Source organism: Leucoraja erinacea, unplaced genomic scaffold (assembly GCF_028641065.1).
Source record: "Leucoraja erinacea ecotype New England unplaced genomic scaffold, Leri_hhj_1 Leri_208S, whole genome shotgun sequence".
Classification (NCBI taxonomy): domain Eukaryota; kingdom Metazoa; phylum Chordata; class Chondrichthyes; order Rajiformes; family Rajidae; genus Leucoraja; species Leucoraja erinaceus.
This window is the reverse complement of record NW_026576109.1, coordinates 8187-28460: the sequence shown is the minus strand read 5'-3', so window position 1 is coordinate 28460 and position 20274 is coordinate 8187. Positions and strand designations below refer to the sequence as shown.

At 46.6% G+C, this 20274-nt stretch overlaps 1 protein-coding gene across 1 annotated transcript; it reads right to left on the bottom strand.

Annotated features, from left to right (window-relative positions):
• Positions 1–11697: 11697 nt before the first annotated feature.
• On the bottom strand, positions 11698–14178 carry LOC129716317 (probable G-protein coupled receptor 139). Its single transcript, XM_055666186.1, has 2 exons — positions 14109–14178; positions 11698–12575 (listed from the first exon to the last, which is right to left on the bottom strand). Exons 1-2 carry the CDS (start codon positions 14176–14178, stop codon positions 11698–11700), a joined length of 948 nt encoding a protein of 315 aa, XP_055522161.1.
• Positions 14179–20274: the final 6096 nt, after the last annotated feature.

The following is a 20274-nucleotide window of genomic DNA, read 5'->3' as shown; positions in this document are numbered from 1 at the left end:
TGAAAAAAGATTTTCCCCATCTCAGTTTTAAATGATCTCCCCTTTACTCTTAGTCTGTGCATTCTGGTTCTGGACCCCGCCAGCATTTGGAACATCGTTCCTGCATCTAGCTTGACCAGTCCTTTTATAATTGTTTCTGTTTCTGCAAGAGATCCTCTCATCCTTCTAAATTCAAGTGAATACATAGAAACATAGAAAATAGGACTGTGCGTCCACCCTATCTACTCCCCTCATTGTTCAGCTGCCTGAATGGTTGAGATGGTCAACTGAACGTCAGAGAAACGCCAGAGCCACATCAGATTCTAGGCCACCAAGCAAAGCAGCAGGTTTAAGGATCCCCTTCTCAAACTCTCTGTATCCTCGCACATCGATTGGGATTCTTTCAAACGTTACCAGAACACCTCCCGCAGCGAAACGAACAGGCCATCTGAGGTTCCCGCTCAGTTCTCCGGGATAGGCTGCAGGATCTGTCGGGATACCTGGTTTCCAGCCTCTCGTCACGTGAACCATTTATTCCCGGAGAAGGCGCGATGGGAATCCTCCTGTTGTTTGTGTTGTCGCCGTGAGTACCGGCCCCCTACTCCCACACAGTGCGGGTTTAACATAAAACAACTCGAGTCCACTCCGACCTGAATTTCAAACACAGCCCGCGATGTATCCTTCTGCCGTGGTTCGCCTCGAATTCGCACTCATGTCTCCCTGTGTTTCATCTACAGACTCCTTCAGTCAGTCAGTGACCCAGAGCCCGAATGTGGTGACAGGAAAAGAGTGTGAGCCCGTCACCATCACCTGCCTTTTCCAAGAAGGTTACAGTGGCAGCTACGAATTAAATGTAGGACATTTCTTCAAGCAAGAACAACCCGGTGCAGAGTGGCAACGGATCACAACAGGTGGACGGTTTGTTGTGTCAACCAATAAAGTGGAAAAGACGTTTACGTTGAAAATTCTTAGTTTGAGAGTTGAGGACACGGCCACATATTACTGTAAAGCGGAGTACAGGTGCAAAACACACAGTGATGGGCCTGCGGTTCCAGCAATACAAAAACCCTGACGGTAGATTCTAGTGGCAACGTGAAGACGCGAGGTGAATCCACCGGGTAAACCCACGGGCCCGCTTTGTCCCGCCTGCCCTGCATTCTGGGTTGTACCGGATGAAATGCGTGCGATTCAAACAATGGGGTTTCTCTATTTGGCGAGTGCGGCTGGATAATGCCCCCTGTACCGAATATGGTGTAAACGAACTGCCATCGAGAATGACTGACCACTCTTCTGATGCACAACTCCAGACGGGATCCAGTTACACAAACTGCAATCTGAAAAATGCATTCGCTGAACGTTAATCTCCTGCCCGCCCGTCTCGCCGGGCGCCTGGGGATTTGAAAGTGACGTGTAACAACGTGTGGCAGCGGGCTATCCACAGTGTAGGAGAGTCGAGTAAAAACTCACCCCATTCAAGATATATATTCTTGGGTTCCGGAACCAAAATCATACGATTATTGTTCGTGACGCTGTCGTCCAGATAAATTACACAGGGATTACCACATTCCATTAACATTCCTTAATAATTGGTTCTCTGTTTGTCAAAACACACCGGCCTGCGTGTGGGAGATCATTCTGCTCTTAGCTCTGTTTCTTAGCGGGAACCGGTCGACCCACCGAGGATTGGGGAGCAAGGACAGTTACTGGTTGGTCTGAAACTCCTGGAATAATTGGACAGCGATTCTAATGGTTGCCGGGGAAATCGAGGTGAGAACTGTTCTTGTACGGCGAGCATCGAGAGACGGGGCACTGTGGACGATTGGGACACTACTATCAGGATGGGACGGGGACGATGGTGACTGTCACAGCCGGTAAGTACCCTAAACCGTCTCGATTAATATTGGATAATGAGGCATGAATTGCTTTCCAATTGAAACAGATTCTATTGATAAAAGTTTCCAGCAACTTGGCCAATATGTTACGGTACGCGTGAGTCCGATGAGAGGATATGTGGGGCTCCCCTACATCAGGTTCAAGAATAGCTTATTCCCCAAAAGCATCAGGGTCTGGAACATCACACAGCGCTAACCATAGCTGTGGATTTCCAGGCAGACACAAGGAAGCTGAAATTGGGCTCTGAAATCTAGAAACCAAATGTCGGCTACCAATGTTCTCCGGAAATGCTGTCTGACCCGCGCAGTTATTCCTACCTACAAACCGCCGACTTGCAACATGTCACCATGCTGGCTCCAGAGCACTATCCAGAGGTGCGCGAATCCACGGTGAATCTCAATCAAATCTCAATCAGAGTGATAAGTAATGTGGGATATTTTCTGTTGGGAACAGTTCATAAGATCACAAGACATAGAAGCAGAATCTGTTTATTCGGATAATTGTGTCTGACCCGCCTTTCGATCATGGCTTAATATTTTATTCCTCCCAACCTCATTCGCCTGCCTTCTGCCTGTAACGTTTGACGTCGTTATTATCAAGAAACTGTTAATCTCGGCTTTCAAAATACCCACTGAATAGACTTCTCCAATTTCTGGCCCCACCTTTCTCCTCCTCTTCCCAGCTCTCCCTCAGCCCACTGTCTCCACCTCTTCCTTTCTTCAACGCCCCCCCCCCCCCCCCCCCCCCCCCCCCCATCTCAGATTAGCCTGAAGAAGGATCTCGAACCGAAATACTGCCTATTTCCTTCGCTCGCTTCACCCGCTGAGTTTTGAACAAATTTGATCAAATCGGTGCCTTAATAACATCGACATTACATCCCGGCTTTTATATTCTAGTCATCTCGAAATAAATGCCAACATTGAAAGAGTCTCCCTCACCGCCGATCCACTCTACAAAGTCACATTTTGGAATTCCCGAACCAACATTCCCAAGTCCCTTTGCACCTCCATTTCTGAATTCTCTCCCCATTTAGAAAATTGTCGACGTCGGTATTCCTTCCGCCAACGTGCATGCCCCTATAGTGTGCTGTGTAGTATTCCATCTGCCACTTATTTATCCCCCTCTCCCACCCTGTTCAAGTAACTCTGCAGACTCCATGCATCGTCCGCGATATCAGCCGGCAATCCATCAATTGCATCGTCCATATCGTAAACATACAACGGGGAAAGTAGTGGACCCATCATTGACCCATTACTCAAAGGCAGCAAGCGGAAAATATCACTTCTATTCCAATATTTTGCCCTGCAACAGAAGCCTATCCTCTGTCCAGCTTGAAACCTCATCTCTAACACCAATACTCCAATTTTAATTATCCGCTTCGCGTCCGGCACCAAGAAAGCTGCATTTCTGACTTTCCTTTGTCCATCCTGCTTGTTACTTTCATAAAACAATTTCAACAGATTTGTGGGGAAAGAACCCCCCCCCCCCCCTGACTAGTTCTCGCTGACGTCGCAGATTTTATCATGTGCTTCCAGATAGCACTGAACCGCATTTTTAATAATCGTCTCAAAAATCTTACCAACTATTGAAGTCATGCTAACCGCCTTATCATTACAACTGGCTTATGCATTTATCCCATAAAATCTATGGGATTGATCCACGCCCGCTGTGAGCGAAAGCCTGGGAAACAATCTATTTCTTACTCCAAGAAACAGAGGGAGGTTGGCGGGAGAATAGATGGGCTGTGAGTGAAGCTGAACCCTCTGTAAACATTCCACTAACTGAAATTAAACGACAGCTGGCAGACCTGTTGAAACGGTTCTCTGGAGGGGGAAATATGAACCGCAAGCAGCAAAAAGCGGGCGACCAAGATTGAAAACCAAAACTGTTCTTCAATTAAACGAAAGTAAAATGTAGAAGGACGTGGTCCAGTGAAGCAAAAAAAAAAAAAAACAACTCTTGATTCATAAAGGGCAAAGCATTTATCCCGGGTTGTGTAAATTCCACTTAAAAGATGACCTTCCAGTTGTTAAACACAGAAGGCTGTGGAGGCCAAGTCAGGGGGAAAATAAGGCAGCGATAGATAGATTTTTGATTAGTCGAGGCGTCGGAGGTTTTGACATTGCGGAGAAGGCAGGAGAATGGGGTTCGGAGGGTGACATAGTTCAGCCATTATTGAATGGCTGAGTGGGCCTGATGGGCCGAATGGCCTAATTACACCGTTGAACCTTGACTATATCCAGGAAGGGATACACTTCAGTCAAGCTGTGGGGAGAATGACTAGTTCTATTGTTTTAACGCCAAGAACCAATTACAAAATGCTAGAGAACCGACAAAGGTAATTTGTCTCATTCACCGGATCCCGACTCACTGAATCAGCTCCACTATTATTCCGTGCTCGCTTTGATTGTTCCCACAGCCTGGAATATTTCCAATTTCACTTTCATAATCAGAGTTTGACCTCGCGGATATTCGTCAGTGATTTTCTCCACGGTGGCACAACGGTAACGGTGCTGCCTAACAGCGCGTTTAGCACCAGGGACCCGAATCCGATCCAGACTCCGAGTGGTGGCTGCACGGAGATTGCATGTTCTCCCCATAATCTGTGTGGGTGAGAGAGAGAGAGAGAGAGAGAGAGAGAGAGAGAGAGAGAGAGAGAGAGAGGAAGAGAGAGCGAGTGAGAGAGAGAGAGAGAGAGAGAGAGAGAGAGAGAGAGAGAGAGAGAAGAGAGAGAGAAGAGAGGAGAGAGAGAGGAGAGAGAGAGAGAGAGAGAGAGAGAGAGAGAGAGAGAGGAGAGAGAGAGAGAGAGAGAGAGAGAGAGAGAGTGAGAGAGAGAGAGAGAGAGAGGAGAGAGGGGAGAGAGAGAGACGGGGAGAGAGAGAGAGAGAGAGAGAGAGAGAGAGAGAGAGAGAGAGAGAGAGAGAGAGAGAGGCGGGAGACGAGAGAGAGAGAGAGAGAGAGAGAGCGATGTCTATCTCTGCTCCGACGCCGAGAAGTTTCGAAACGAACTTTCAAAAGTTTTTGCCGGAGGGATGAGGGACAGAGGCAGCGAGAGTTCCAAGTCTGACCTAACGTCGGACTGCGGAAAACTTCCTTTTCCGACTCCTGGTGACCGGGAGTCGGAAAGTGTCGGTGTTTATATCGTTTCTAGCACCATAACCCTGCTCCCATACCGATGTGCCCAGAGCAGGTCGCCGGTGCTTAAACGAAGAGAAGGTACTTATCGAATCCGGCAGATTTCGGACGCTCGGAAGGCCTGAGATGCCTCCCAAGAGATGCTCTCGGCAGAGAAGGTGGGCGTGGGGTATTTACTTGCTCGGCTGGAGAGAAAAGCATCTGCTGAGAGTGACTTACAGATCGCTCTTGAGCTGATACTGCTGTTATCTGCGGTGCTGGTGTGTAGCCCTGTCCATATAACCATATAACCATATAACAATTACAGCACGGAAACAGGTCATCTCGAACCTTCTAGTCCGTGCCGAACACGTGTTCTCCCCTAGTCCCATATACCTGCGCTCAGACCATAACCCTCCATTCCCTTCCCGTCCATATAACTATCCAATTTATTTTTAAATGATAAAAACGAACCTGCCTCCACCACCTTCACTGGAAGCACATTCCACACAGCTACCACTCTCTGAGTAAAGACGTCCCCCCTCATGTTACCCCTAAACTTCAGTCCCTTAATTCTCAAGTCATGTCCCCTTGTTTGAATCTTCCCTACTCTCAGTGGGAAAAGCTTTTCCACGTCAACTCTGTCTATCCCTCTCATCATTTTAAAAAACCTCTATCAAGTCCCCCCTCAACCTTCTGCGCTCCAAAGAATAAAGCCCTAACTTGTTCAACCTTTCTCTGTAACTTAGTTGCTGAAACCCAGGCAACATTCTAATAAATCTCCTCTGTACTCTCTCTATTTTGTTGACACCCTTCCTATAATTAGGCGACACCATACTCCAGAATTGGCCTCACCAATGCCTTGTACAATTTTAACATTATATCCCAACTTCTATACTCAATGCTCTGATTTATAAAGGCCAGCACACCAAAAGCTTTCTTTACCACCCTATCTACATGAGATTCCACTTTCAGGGAACTGTGCACAGTTATTCCCAGATCCCTCTGTTCACCTACATTCTTCAATTCCCTACCATTTACCATGTACGTCCTATTTTGATTTGTCCTGCCAAGATGTAGCACCTCACACTTATCAGCATTAAACTCTATCTGCCATCTTTCAGCCCACTCTTCCAACTGGCATAAATCTCTCTGTAGACTTTGAAACTCTACTTCATTACCTGCAACCCCACCTATCTTAGTATCATCTGCATACTTACTAATCCAATTTACCACACCATCATCCAGATCATTGATGTACATGACAAACAACAGTGGACCCAACACAGATCCCTGTGGCACCCCACTCGTCACTGGCCTCCAACCTGACAAAAAACCATCCACCATTACTCTCTGGCATCTCCCATTCAGCCACTGTTGAATCCATCTTGCGACTCCACCATTAATACCCAACCATTGAACCTTCTTAACCAACCTTCCATGAGGAATCTTGTCACAGGCCTTACTGAAGTCCATATACACAACATCCACTGCTTTACCCTCATCAATTTCCCGAGTAACATCTTCAAAAAATTAAAGAAGATTAGTTAAACATGACCTTCCAGGCACAAATCCATGTTGACTGTTCCTAATAAGACCCTGTTTATCCAGATGCTTATATATATTATCTCTAAGTATTATTTCCATTAATTTGCCCACCACTGACGTCAAACTAACAGGTCTATAATTGCTAGGTTTACTCTTAGACCCCTTTTTAAACAAGAACAACATGCGCAGTACGCCAATCCTCCGGTACTATTCCCGTTTCTAATGACATTTGAAATATTTCTGCCATAGCCCCTGCTATTTCTACACTAACTTCCCTCAATGTCCTAGGGAATATCCTGTCCGGACCTGGAGACTTATCCACTTTTATATTTCTCAAAAGTGTCACTACTTCCTCTTCGTTGATCCTCATAGTTTCCATAGCTACTCTACTTGTTTCCCGTACCTCACATAATTCAATATCCTTCTCCTTGGTGAATACCGAAGAAAAGAAACTGTTCAATATCTCCCCCATCTCTTTTGGCTCTGCAGATAGTTGTCCACTCTGACTCTCTAATGGACCAATTTTATCCCTCGTTATCCTTTTGCTATTAATATAGCGGTAGAAACCCTTCGGATTTACTTTTACCTTACTTGCCAAAACAACCTCATATCTTCTTTCAGCTTTACTGATTTCTTTCTTAAGATTCTTTTTACATTCTTTATACTCCTCAATCACTTCATTTACTCCATGCTGCCTATAATTATTGTAGATCTCCCTCTTTTTTCTTTTTTTTTTTTCCGAACCAAGTGTCCAATTTCCCTTGAAAACCATGGCTCTTTACAATTTTTACGATTTCCTTTCAGCCGAACAGGGACATAAAGATTGTGTACTCTTAAAATGTCACCTTTAAAGGTACTCCATTTCTCTTCCACATCTTCCCCATAAAACAAACTGTCCCAATTTACTCCTTTTAAATCCTTTCGCATCTCCTCAGAGTTAGCCTTTCTCCAATCAAAAATCTCAACCCTAGGTACAGTTTTGTCCCTCTCCATAATTATATTGAAACTAATGGTATTGTGATCACTGGACCCGAACTGTTCCCCAACGCATACCTCTGCCACCTGACCCATCTCATTTCCTAACAGGAGGTCCAGTACCGTCCCTTCTCTAGTAGGTATTTCTATGTATTGTTGCAAAAAACTATCCTGCACACATTTTACAAACTCCAACCCATCCAGCCCATTTACAGAATGTGTTTCCCAGTCTATATGTTGAAAATTGAAATCTCCCACAATCACTACCTTGTGCTTACTACTAATATCTGCAATATCCTTACATATTTGCTCTTCCAATTCTCGCTCCCCATTTGGCGGTCTATAATACACCCCTATAAGTGTTGCTACTCCTTTCCCATTTCTCAGTTCCACCCAAATAGCCTCCCTAGACGAGCCCTCAAATCTATCCTGCCAAAGCACTGCTGTAATATCTTCCCTGATAAGCAATGCAACACCTCCACCTCTTGCCCCTCCAATTCTATCACACCTGAAGCAACGAAATCATGGAATATTTAGTTTCCAATCACAGCCCTCCTGCAACCATGTTTCACTGATCGCCACAACATCATACTTCCAGGTGTCAATCCAGGCTCTAAGTTCATCCACTTTTCTTACAATGCTCCTAGCATTAAAATATACACATTTAAGAAACCCACCCTCTCTTATTCTCTGATTATTTTCTTTTTCTTCTCTCTCCCCTACATTTTGGGTCAGAGTGCTACCATTCTCTGCCCCCCTGCTTCACACACTGACTGCTAGCTTTCCCAATTTGAGTCCCTCCCCCCAACCATACTAGTTTAAAGTCTCCCCAGTAGCCTTTGCAAATCTCCCCGCCAGGATATTGGTCCCCCTTGAGTTCAAGTGCAACCCGTCCTTTCTGTGCAGGTCGCACCTTCCCCAAAAGAGGTCCCAATGATCCAGAAACTTGAATCCATACCCACTGCACCAGGCCCTCATCCACGCATTTATCCTCCACCTCGCTCCATTCATACTCTCACTGTCGCGTGGCACAGGCAGTAATCCTGAGATTGTTACCTTTCCAGTCCTTCTCCTTAACTCTCTACCTAACTCCCTAAATTCTTCTTTCAGGACCTCTTCTCTTTTTTTCCCTAATTTTTTTCCCTATCCTGTCAGGATAGCGGCGGCACGGTCTCGGGCTCGGAGCCGCGCAGCTGCGTTTAGGCTGCGTCTCCGGGGTCATTCGAGATGGAGCTTCATGTTGACTTGGGGGGTGGGGATCCAATACGTGATCACGGTCCAAGCCGGGTGGAATAGGAACACAATAGAAATGGGTCTGCATGATCTTTCCCAGAAGGATTGGTTCAATCACCGGATCCCGACTCTCTGAATCAGCTCCACTATTGCTCCACAGTTGTAGGAGGCGGTGGGAGAGTACAGGACCCTGGCCATTCACTGTCCAGCTCATCGCTGTCAGAGATATCGGGATCCTCCCTCGACACATATCCCGGGGGTGGGATCATGCTGGAGGTGGGGAAGCCCGATGTATCCAGCTTATGCAGTGGAGCGAGCGAGCTAGCAGCCAGCTGCAGCCCTCCGTACTCAGAGCTTGAGCGTAGTGAGGGGGAAGATGCTGCTTCACGTATCAGTGGGTTGGCAGAATGCCTGAATTCCAGTGCTGTGTCTTTTGGGGCCGTTATCTGGCACATGCGGGAATTTCTGAAAGCAAACAAGTTCAGCAGGAGCACACGTCCAGACAGCTGGCAAACAGTGGCCGGATCTGACGAAACCTAACCGGGCACTTGATGCCATATAACCTATTTGAACCCCTCCAATCTGGCTTTCGCCCCCTCCATAGCACAGAAACTGCTCTCCTCAAAGTCCTCAACGACCTCCTCACCTCTACTGACACTGGTTCCCTCAACATCCTCATCCTCCTCGACCTGAACGCAGCCTTCGATATAGTGAACCATAACATCCTGCTCACCAGACTCAAAGACCACGGCATTGAAGGTACCGCTCTCAGCTGGTTCCGTTCCTACCTTTCCAACAGATCCCACTTCATCTCTCTCCACAACCACACCTCTGCTACAGCCACAGTCACTCAAGGCGTTCCCCAAGGCTCCGTACTCGGCCCCCTCCTCTTCATCATCTACATCCTCCCCCTTGGTCAGATACTCCGTCACTTCAACCTGAACGTCCACTGTTACTCTGATGACACCTAGATCTACCTTGGCACCAAATCCCCCCACCCCACCCCCCCCCCCCCCCCCCCCCCCCCCCCCCCCCCCCCCCCCCCCCATATCAACTCCTGTGTTGTCAGCTATAAAAACCTGGATGCAACATAATTTCCTCAACTCAACAGCGATAAAACAGAATTCGTCCTCATAGGCTCCAAAGCCACACTCAGCAAAATCAATAACCCCACTCTCACAATCGACGGCACCACTGTCTCCCCATCTCCCCAGGCCCGCAACCTTGGTGTGATCTTTGATTCCACCCTCTCCCTTGAGCCTCACATCCGCCATGTCATTAAAACATCCTTCTTTCATCTCCGCAACATCGCCAAACTCAGACACTCCCTCACACCTCCCGCTGCTGAAAGACTCATCCATGCCTTCGTCTCCTCCCGACTGGACTATTGCAACTCACTTCTCCTTGGCATCAGCTCCACCTACATCAACCGACTCCAACTGGTCCAGAATGCAGCCGCCCGACTCATCACCCACACCAAATCCTGGCATCACATCACTGCAGTCCTCAAACAACTTCCCTGGCTTCCCATCTCCCACCGGATCACTTACAAAATCCTGATCCCCACCTACAAAGCCCTCCACCACCTGGCCCCCACATATCTCACTGACCTCCTCTCCCCCTACCAACACTCACGGTCCCTCAGATCCACATCAGCCGGTCTCCTCCCCATCCACAAGTCCAACCTCCGCAGTTTTGGGGACAGAGCCTTCTCCAGGGCAGCTCCCAGGCTCTGGAACTCCCTCCACCAACTGATCCACAATTCCGTGTCCCTCACCATCTTCCAGTCCCGCCTCAAGACCCATCTCTTCACCTCTGACTATCCTTAGCCCCACGTCCCCCTCCGTTTTCATCTGTGCATTAATTGCCTCATATTGTGTTTTGTATTGAATTCTGTCTTTACTTTGTGTACTAGTCCTGTCTCTACTATTTATTTCATTCCCCTTACATGTTTTTCCTCTACCTGCTAAATTTTTGTAAGGTGTCCTTGAGACTCTTGAAAGGCGCCCATAAATAAAATGTATTATTATTATTATTATCCTTCGCAGTAAAGTTAGTGGCCTTCCCGAGTCTGAGACGCGTCAGTTTGGGGACCTTGCGAAGCTCCTATAAGAGAGGAGCCCCACTCCTACGAGGGTGTGAGGGAAAAACCTGAGTATGACTTCAACATGAAGATCGCAGTTGATAGCCTAACCATTAATGGCGGAAGGCGGGACCTTCGCAGATGTCATCATCTATCAGTCGTCAAAGAGGGGATATATCGGTCTGTTTTCTGCAAGAGGCGCATACTGTTGTCAGTGATGAAGCCTCCTGTCTCATGGAATGGGAAGAGCCACCTCAGCACAAATTCGAGTGGTGTGGCCTTCCTGTTGCCCCTGACATCCCAGCCAGTGATCCTGAAGATGCAGGAAATTGTGCCAGGTCGTTTGCTCTATCTGGCCGTGAGCGTGGCTGACATGCCGTTTCATTTCATTAACGTGTCCGCCATAAGCGTGCAGGCGTGCCTACTTCAGGGTGTGACAGCTCTGCTGAACATTTTATAATGCAGATGTTCTACCATTCTTCTACCATTCATCAACAAGGAACACGCACAGGTTTCATTTGATTAAGAAAGAACTGCAGATGCAGGATAAATGGAAGGGTGACAAAAATGCTGGAAAAACACAGCGGGTGAGGCAGCATCTGTGGAGCGAAGCACCCCCGCCCCCCACCCCAACATCAGCCTGAAGAAGGGTCTCAACCCGAAATGTAACCTGTTCCTTCGCTCCATAGTCGAAGCCTCACCCGCTGAGTTTCTCCAGCATTTTGTCTACCTTCCATTGTTCCAGCAGCTGCAGAACTAATGTTTAAACTAAATGTTTGTATTTTCACATAAATCCGATAATCAAACCACTCGCGTGTTGTTGTGATATTATTTTAATGATATTGTTTTACCAATTGCCCTATATTTTTAGCTCAACGGAATGGATATGTTAGCACACGGACCAACTCATCTCTGAACTTGCGCTGTGTCACGGTGTAAATGGCCGTGTTGGTGCAGGAGCTCAGGAGCTGAAGCATAAATCCAACCTTTTCAAATTCGAACAGGGGGTTTGGCGAGGACCTGCGTAAGGAGAAATTAAACCATCGAAGCGCAATAAAATGTGCGACACTTGTGGCCCAGAGCAGGATGAAGGAGCTCGAGATTGCCAGAAGTAAAACGACCGAGCGTCTGCGGTTCACCATCTCCTGGTCTTTCTTTTTCTCCCCACCGCTGAGAGCTCGGAGGCTCCTGCGGACCCGACTGGCCACGGAAATACGTCTGACGGTGAGCGCGTTAAACAACAAAATCAGGCAGAATGGAATCACCGGGGTGAACAACTGTTCGATCCAAGAGAACACCATCCATTCGTGACGCATGTAAAAATATACATCTTTGACGCAGCCCAGATTCAGTTCAGTTGGGGAATAAGAAACGTATGCGAAGGGCAAAGGTGTATTCAGAAGGCAGACGAACGGGGTCACTGTCAGAATAACAATCGACGCGGTTCTCTCGGTGCAATATTTGGCCTTCATATTCTTAGTAGAAATCGCAATAAAGCGATCAAATGTGAAAGCGACTGTGAACCATACAGAACAGTCCACCGACACGGGAGCCAGGTAGAGTATTATTTTACACACAGGAGTGTAGGTCAATGAAGTAGGCCACCAATACATATCAGCAATCCGACGAAATACCACGTCAATGAGAAGCACAGAGAGGTCCGCGGTCGCCATGGCTACCATGTAACGAGTGATGCACTTGGAGAGGCCGCACTTGCCACGGGACAGGATCACAATCGCCATCAGATTCACTGGGAAAGAATGAAAACAGAAACTGATTGATTGTGTGGTGTATAGGTTGGTGGCATGGGAGCAGACGGAGTAATTTAAACCTGTGTCGCCAGTGGTAGAGACTATTTATTTAATTAATCAATATTTGGGACAGTCACCCGTCAAACGTTTGCCAGAACTATGTTCAATCAGTAATTTATTAAATTCCTGATTACCAAAATTAGTGGCATTGCCTTATGTAGAAAATAATTACATAAAGATGAAAATATTGGTACAAAGGACAATCCGATTTTAGAAATCAGGAATTTAGTCTGCAAATGAATAAAATCCCGTTTACCAAAATTATCGGGGTTGCCTTATGTAGTAATCTTCACATCATTATACCAATCGCTTGATGTTGATGTAACATCCATCGTTGATGTAAAATATACAATATTTTCAACCGGTCAGTCAGTGTCTCTGAAAAATGGAATTAACAATCCAAATTACCGTCTATTAAATCAGAATGAAGAGGGGATCCTCCCAATATCAAATATGTGATTTAATTTTCCAACATGAAAGGATTTCAGGGAAGCGCAGCAAATATAATTACAAACACCCTTCACAAACAAGGCTGAAAACATAACGGGCAAGTATTTTCTGCCGAACAGCGGGCGGACCATTGTTCTGTCCCTGACAAGAAAAGGTGCTGGAGTATCTCAGTGGCGGAAGCAATATCTCTGGAGGACATAGATAGGCGACGTATCAACTCGAGCCCCTTCTTCAGACTCTGATCGGAACAATGATCCCAACCCGATACGTCGACTGCGTCGGTCCTCCAGAGATGCTGCAAGACTGGCTGAGTTAACCAGTTATTTGGTTCCACTGCAAGATATCTGCACGTGTAGTTTATTTTATCTGCACTCCGATTTTGTGGAACAGGTTGTACGTACGACCTTCAAACCTGTCTCTGCGAAATTATCCCTATGAGAATTTAAGAGCGAATCATAAAATGCAGTGTCAAATGACTGGACGGGGTGTATTTCTCGTTCTGCCGAGTGCAGTACGCGCAGTGGAACAGAAACTGCCACTCACAGCGAGGACGAAGTTTCGCTTCACCGACCGGCATTGATTTCAGTAAACAGCCGCGAAACTACATTCCTGCCAACGCCAATGAGCGGCATCCATCACATACACCATCGCGTTTCCTCGCTCCTAAGATGTACATTGCTTAGTTTATTTTAGTTTAGGAATACAGCGCGAAAACAGGAAAACAGCCCACGTAATCCGCGCCGGTCGCGCACACTAACACGAGCCGCCACACACCAGCGACAATTTATTTTACTTTTATGGAGCGTGGGAGGTAACCGAAAATCTGGCGGAAAACCTAAAAGGTTACGGGGACAAGGTACAAACTCCGCACAGACATCCGCTGTAAGACAGTTGGTCTAACGCTGCGCCGCCGTGCAGCCCTAACGCCTGCTAGTTATTCGGTATGTTCTCTTAACCTTTAATATTCTGCGCGTTTAAAACAGTCTTTGTTAGTTCCATGAGATGTACCGACAATTACCTACCAGGTATACCGATTACTGCCAGAATCGGGTAATACACATTTTCTATATCCGTGATCTCCTCATAATACATTTTAATGCGACGGTCCAGGCGATCACTCCTTGTGCTGCCGCTCAGCGGTTGTCAGCGAAACAAACAAATATCTGGCATATTTATCATGTAGACAAAGGGAAAAACAGGCAACGAGATTACATCCCTGTGGACATTACTTACACACTTTTGAACAAACATCTACTGTTTTCCATGTAATACTCAGCTTCACCTTATTCTTATACTGTGGCCCCTGGTTCTGGACTCCCCCAACTTTGGGAACATGACTCATGCCTTTTGCGTGTCCAAAGCTTTAATAATATTATATGTTTCAATAAGATTCCCTCTCATTCTTCTGAATTACAGAATATACAAACCCAGCCGCCCCATTCTCTCAGCATATGACAACCTGGAAATTAACCACGTGAACCTACGCTGCATTCCTACAAGAGCAAGAATATTGGACCGGCTAGATGCAGGAAAAATGTTCCGGATATTGAGAGAGTCCAGAAACAGAGGTCCCAGTTTACGAATAAGTGGTCGGCCATTTAGAAACATAGGAACAATTTAGAAGATTGAGGGGGGATCTTATGGAAACTTACAAAATTCTTAAGGGGTTGGACAGGCTAGATACAGGATGATTGTTCCCGATGTTGGGGAGGTCCAGAACAAGGGGTCACCGTTTAATGATAAGGGGGAATTCTATTAGGACCGAGATGAGAAAAACATTTTTCACACAGAGAGTGGTGAATCTGTGGAATTCTCTGCCACAGTTGAGGGAAAGGAATGGAGGGTTATGGTCTGAGCGCAGGTTCGGCACGGACTAGAAGGGTAGAGATGGCCTGTATCCGTGCTGTTATTGTTATATGGTTATATGGTTAAATGGTTATATGGCCCTTCGAGCCAGCACCGCCATGCATATTGATCATGGCTGCTCATCCACTATCAGTAACACGTGCCTGCCTTCTCCCCGTTCCTCTTGATTCCCCAAGCCCCAAGAGCTCTATCTAGCTCTCTTTTAATTTCATCCAGTGAATTGGCTCCATTGCCTTCTGTGATAGAGATTCCCACAAATTCACAATTCTCAGTTTTAAATGATCTCCCCTTTACTCTTGGTTCTGTGCATTCAGGTTCTGGACCCCGCCAGCATTTGGAACATCGTTCCTGCATCTAGCTTGACCAGTCCTTTTATACTTGTTTCTGTTTCTGCAAGATCTCCTCTCATCCTTCTAAATTCCAGTGAATGCAATCCAGGTCTTTCCAACCTTTCCCCACATAACAGTCCCGCCATACCGGGGATTAACCTGGTGAACCTTCGCTGTACTCCCTCCATAGCAAGGATGTCGTTCCCCTATTTAGGAGACCAAAACTGCACATCCAGACGTTGTCTCACACAGGCCCTGTACAACCGCAGAAGGACATCTACTCGTATACTAAAACAAAGCTCAAACAATGCCAGAAATCTCGGGGTTATTATGGATTCAGATTTACATTTCGACAGTCACATCAATTCAGTAACAAAATCGGCCTAATATCACCTCAAAAACGGAGCAAGACTAAGAGGACTCATGTCAGCTCAAGACTTAGAAAAACTTGTACATGCCTTTATTACTAGTAGGCTAGATTATTGTAACGGTCTCCTTGCAGGTCTTGCGAAAAAAACTGTCAGGCAGCTACAGCTTGTTCAGATCGCTGTTGCTAGAGTTCTAACAAAGACAAAGACATTTGAACACATTACACCAATTCTTAAAACCTTACATTGGCTCCCTGTATGTCAGAGAATTGATTTCAATATCACGCTGCTCACCTATAAATTACTACATGGATTATGGCCAAAGTGTATCACTGACATGGTTCCACTATATAAGCCTTCTAGACCGCTAAGATCTTCTGAGACCAATCTGTTAGTCATTCCCAGGGTAAATACAAAACATGGGAAAGCAGGATTTAGTTACTATGCCACACATAGCTGGAATAAACTTCCTGAAGATTTAAGACTTGCCTCAACTTTAAGCACTTTAAAACAAGACTGAAAACATTTAATGTTTACTTTAGCTTTCAGCTAAATCTTAACTACATTGCACTCTTAACTTTTGTACTTTTTTATAATGCACTTTTCTTTTATTTTCTTTTAATTCTTTTATTTTATTTCATTTTATTATTTCGTATTATTGTATGACATGTTTTTTATGTGAAGCACTTTGAGTCTGCTTCGTGTATGAAATGTGTTATATAAATAAAGTTGCCTTGCCTTGCTTTACTCAAGTCCTCTCGTAATGAAGGCCAACTTAGCTTTCTTCACTTCCGGCTGTACCCGAATGTTTGCATTCAGTGACTGGTGTACAAGGACACCCAGGTCTCGTTGCACATCCCTATTTCCCAATCTGACACCAATGTGACAGTAATCAGCTCCACGTTCTTGCCGTCAAAGTGGATAACCTCACATTTACCGACATTATACCGTATCTGCCATGAATCTGCCCACTCAATCAACCTGTCCAGGTCACCCTGCAACCACCTAGCCTCCTCTTCGCAGTCCACAATGCCACCCAGCTTGGTGTAATCTGCAAATGTGTTCGTGTTCCTTTGAATTCCATCATCTAAATCGTTAATATATATTGTGAATATTTGTGGCCCCTGCACTGAGCCTTACGGCACTCCACTCGCCACTGCCTGCCATTTGTGACAGGGACCTCCTTCGTCAATTTTACTTGTCACATTCCCAAAACATTCCAGCAGATTAGTCGATCAGGATTTCCCTGATGCCTCTGAGAATAATCCATCTCGGAGGCATCTCAAACTGCCTTTCTTGGGTTCCAGAATCAATCTGATTTTCCCAGTCTACCAGCATTTTTGAAATCTTCCGTAACAACAGTGGCACTACATTTGTCACATCTCAATTTTCACTCCTGCTGCAACTTGCACCCCATATCCAAGCAACTGTTTCGGCGCCTGCAGATAACTCCCCTTGCCGACTTACCTTTTCAATTCCTCAATTCTATCCACAGCGAATTTACATCGTCCGTGGCTCTGTCAACCCTTGCATCAGCCAATCTTCCCCGTCCTGCCTGCAACTGGTCCAAAACGCCGCAGCGAGACTCCTGACGGGCACCCGAAAAGGGGACCACATCACCCCGATCCTAGCCTCTCTCCACTGGCTCCCGCATACATTCCAAGTCCCTCCTCTATGTCTACAAAGCCCTCAATGGGCTTGCCCCCTCCTACATTAAATGTCTTCTCATCCACCACTACACCTCCAGGTCCCTCGGTTCGGCCGACTTGGGGCTGCTGAATATCCCGTGGTCTAGGCATAAGCTTAGGGGCGACTGCGCCTTTGCGGTTGCAGCACCTACACTGTGGAACAGCATCCACCTTCCCATCAGAACTGTCCCCTCCATCGACTCCTTTAGTTCAAGACTAAAATATTATCTATACTCCCAAGCCTTTCCTGACGTCCAGTGAGCGAGTGCTATATGTATATATGTATGTAGTTTGTATGTCTATACTATTCTTATAACAAATGTAAAGCACTTTGGCCAACGAGAGTTCTTTTTTAAATGTGCTATATAAATAAATGTGACTTGACTTGACTTGACATGCAAGGGATGCATCCCATCCCTCATCAACATAGCTACCCCACCTCATGTGCCCACATGCCAAGACCATATTGAATCTTGGGTCAAAGGGAGAATGATTTACACCTACACGTATTTTCCATGTTTCTGTGTTTTCTCCATCCCTGCAGGTGACTGCATTATTTGCAATCTGTGTGTTCCCTTTCACTGGCTCATTGACATTCGGAGGGATACCGGTACCCAGCCCGACTGTGGTCTCGCATTGACCTTTCGTCGGTCTTATAAGCCGCGATGCAGCAATTCCCACTACCTTCGGCCGTCCAGCCTCTCATTAAACAAACAAACAAACAGGCCTTGCACTGACCTTCCTGCATTATTGCGGAGTTTCACAGGGGAGCGGCTGCCTCTGCTGACAAAACACCTCCGCCACCCGTTCAGTTTAGTTTATTTGTCACGTATACCGATTGGAGAGGGGACTGTGCGTTCACCCTATCTACTGCCCCCATATGTTCAGCTGCCTGAATGGTTCAGATGGTCCACTGAACGTCAGAGAAACGTCAGGGCCATATCAGATGTTTCACATCCGATTCCGGGCCACCAAACAAATCAGCAGATGTAACGATCCTCTTCTCAAACTCTTCCTCTCCTCGCACATCGATTTTCAAAAATTCCCAGAACACCGCCCGCACCGAAACGAACAGCCCAGCCTGAGGTCACCGCTCGGTTCTCCGGGATAGACTGCAGGATCTGTCTGGCGACCTGGTTTCCAGCCTCTCGTCACGCAAACCATTTATTCCCGGAGAAGGCGCGATGGGAATCCTCCTGTTTTTTGTGCTGTCACTCTGCTTACGCCGTGAGTACCGGTCCCCTACTCCCACACAGTGCGGGTTTAACATAAAACAACTCGAGTCCACTCCGACTTGAATTTCAACCACTGCCCGCGATGTATCCTTCTGCCGTGGTTCGCCTGGAATTCCCACTCACCTCTCCCTGTGTTTCATCTACAGATTCCGTCAGTCAGTCAGTGACCCAGAGCCCGAATGCGGTGACTGGAAAAGAATGTGAGTCCGTCACCATCACCTGCCTTTTCCATGTTGGTTCCTGGGGTGATTACAGATTTCAGGCTGGACATTTCTTCAAGCAAGCACAGTCCGGTGCTAAACGGCAGCGGATCACAACAGGTGGACGGATCGTTGTGTCGACCAATACATCGAAAAAAACCTTTGCATTGAAAATTCTTGGTTTGAGAGTTGATGACATGGCCACATATTACTGTCAAGCTGAGTATAAGTGGAGGAGGCACAGTGATGGACCTACGCTTCGCGCAGCACACAAAAAAACCGCATTGCACATTCTGATAGCAACGTGAAGATGCGAGATGTATCCACCGGGTAACTCACGGTCCAGCCTTGTCCCGCCTGCCCTGAATTCTGCGTTACACAAGTTGAAATGCGTGCGATTCAAACAATGGGGTTTCTCTATTTGGCGAGTGCGGCTGGATAATGCCCCCTGTACCGAAAATGGCGTAAACGAACTGCCCTCGAGAATGACTGACCACTCTTCTGATGCACAACTCCAGACGGGATCCAGTTCCTGAAGTTGCAATCTAAAAAATGCAGTCGCTGAACGTTAATCTCCTGCCCGCCCGTCTCGCCGGGCGCCTGGGGATTTAAACGTGATGTGAAACAACGTGTGGCAGTGGAAAGACTGGAAGACTTATTATAAAGATGGGACGGGGACTACGGTGACTGTCACAGCCGGTAAGTACTCTAAACCTCTCTCATCCACGGCTGTTCTTGGAAATATTCAGTTCCCTTTAATATTCGATCATGAGGCATCAGTTGCTTTCCAAAATAAACAGATTCTATGTATAAAGGGTTCCGGCAACTTGGGCCAGATGTTACGGTACGCGTGAGTCCAATGGGAGGGTATGTCGGGCTCCCCGGGAGCACAAAGTTAATCAGGTTGAAGAATAGCTACTTCCCCAAAACCATCAGGATCGGGAACACCACACCGCGCTAACCACAGCTATGGAATTCTAGGCAGACACAAGTAAATGCGGACGCTGAAATCGGATTCTGGAGTCTAGATTCCAAATGTCGGCTATCAATGTTCTCCTGAAATGCTGCCTGACCCGCGCAGTTAATGCTACCACCAAATCGCCGGCTTGCTCCAACACACTCTGCGAATTCACCCTCTTGCTCTACAAGTTATTATGCCCTTAGTGTTCATAAACTTTTCATAATTGTCTCTGGTTCTACAAAGGCTTTGTTTTTTGTTGTTGTCGCTCTAGGATTGTGGCCATTAGATTATTGAGTAGTTTTTTTTTTATCAGACATTATGAGAGGAATGGGTTGATCGTACGGAAGTGTATACATTCATGGGAAGAACAGATCGGGTGGAAACGCAGAGTCCGTTGTACAGAGTAGGTGGGTCGAGGACCGGAGGACACAGGTTTGAGCTGAATGCGAAGATTTAATAGGATTTGAGGGACAACATGGAAACAGAAAAATATAGAAAATAGGTGCAGGGGTAGGCCATTCGGCACTTCGAGCATGCACCG

What these genes read in the sequence shown, in the direction of transcription:
- LOC129716317 (XM_055666186.1), bottom strand. Translation starts at nt 14,178, where the DNA reads ATGTATTATGAGGAGATCACGGATATAGAAAATGTGTATTACCCGATT. An exon ending in GGCAGTAATCGGTATACCTG is followed by an intron (nt 12,576 to 14,108) that starts GTAGGTAATTGT and finishes ATTCTTTCCCAG; the next exon opens with TGAATCTGATGGCGATTGTG.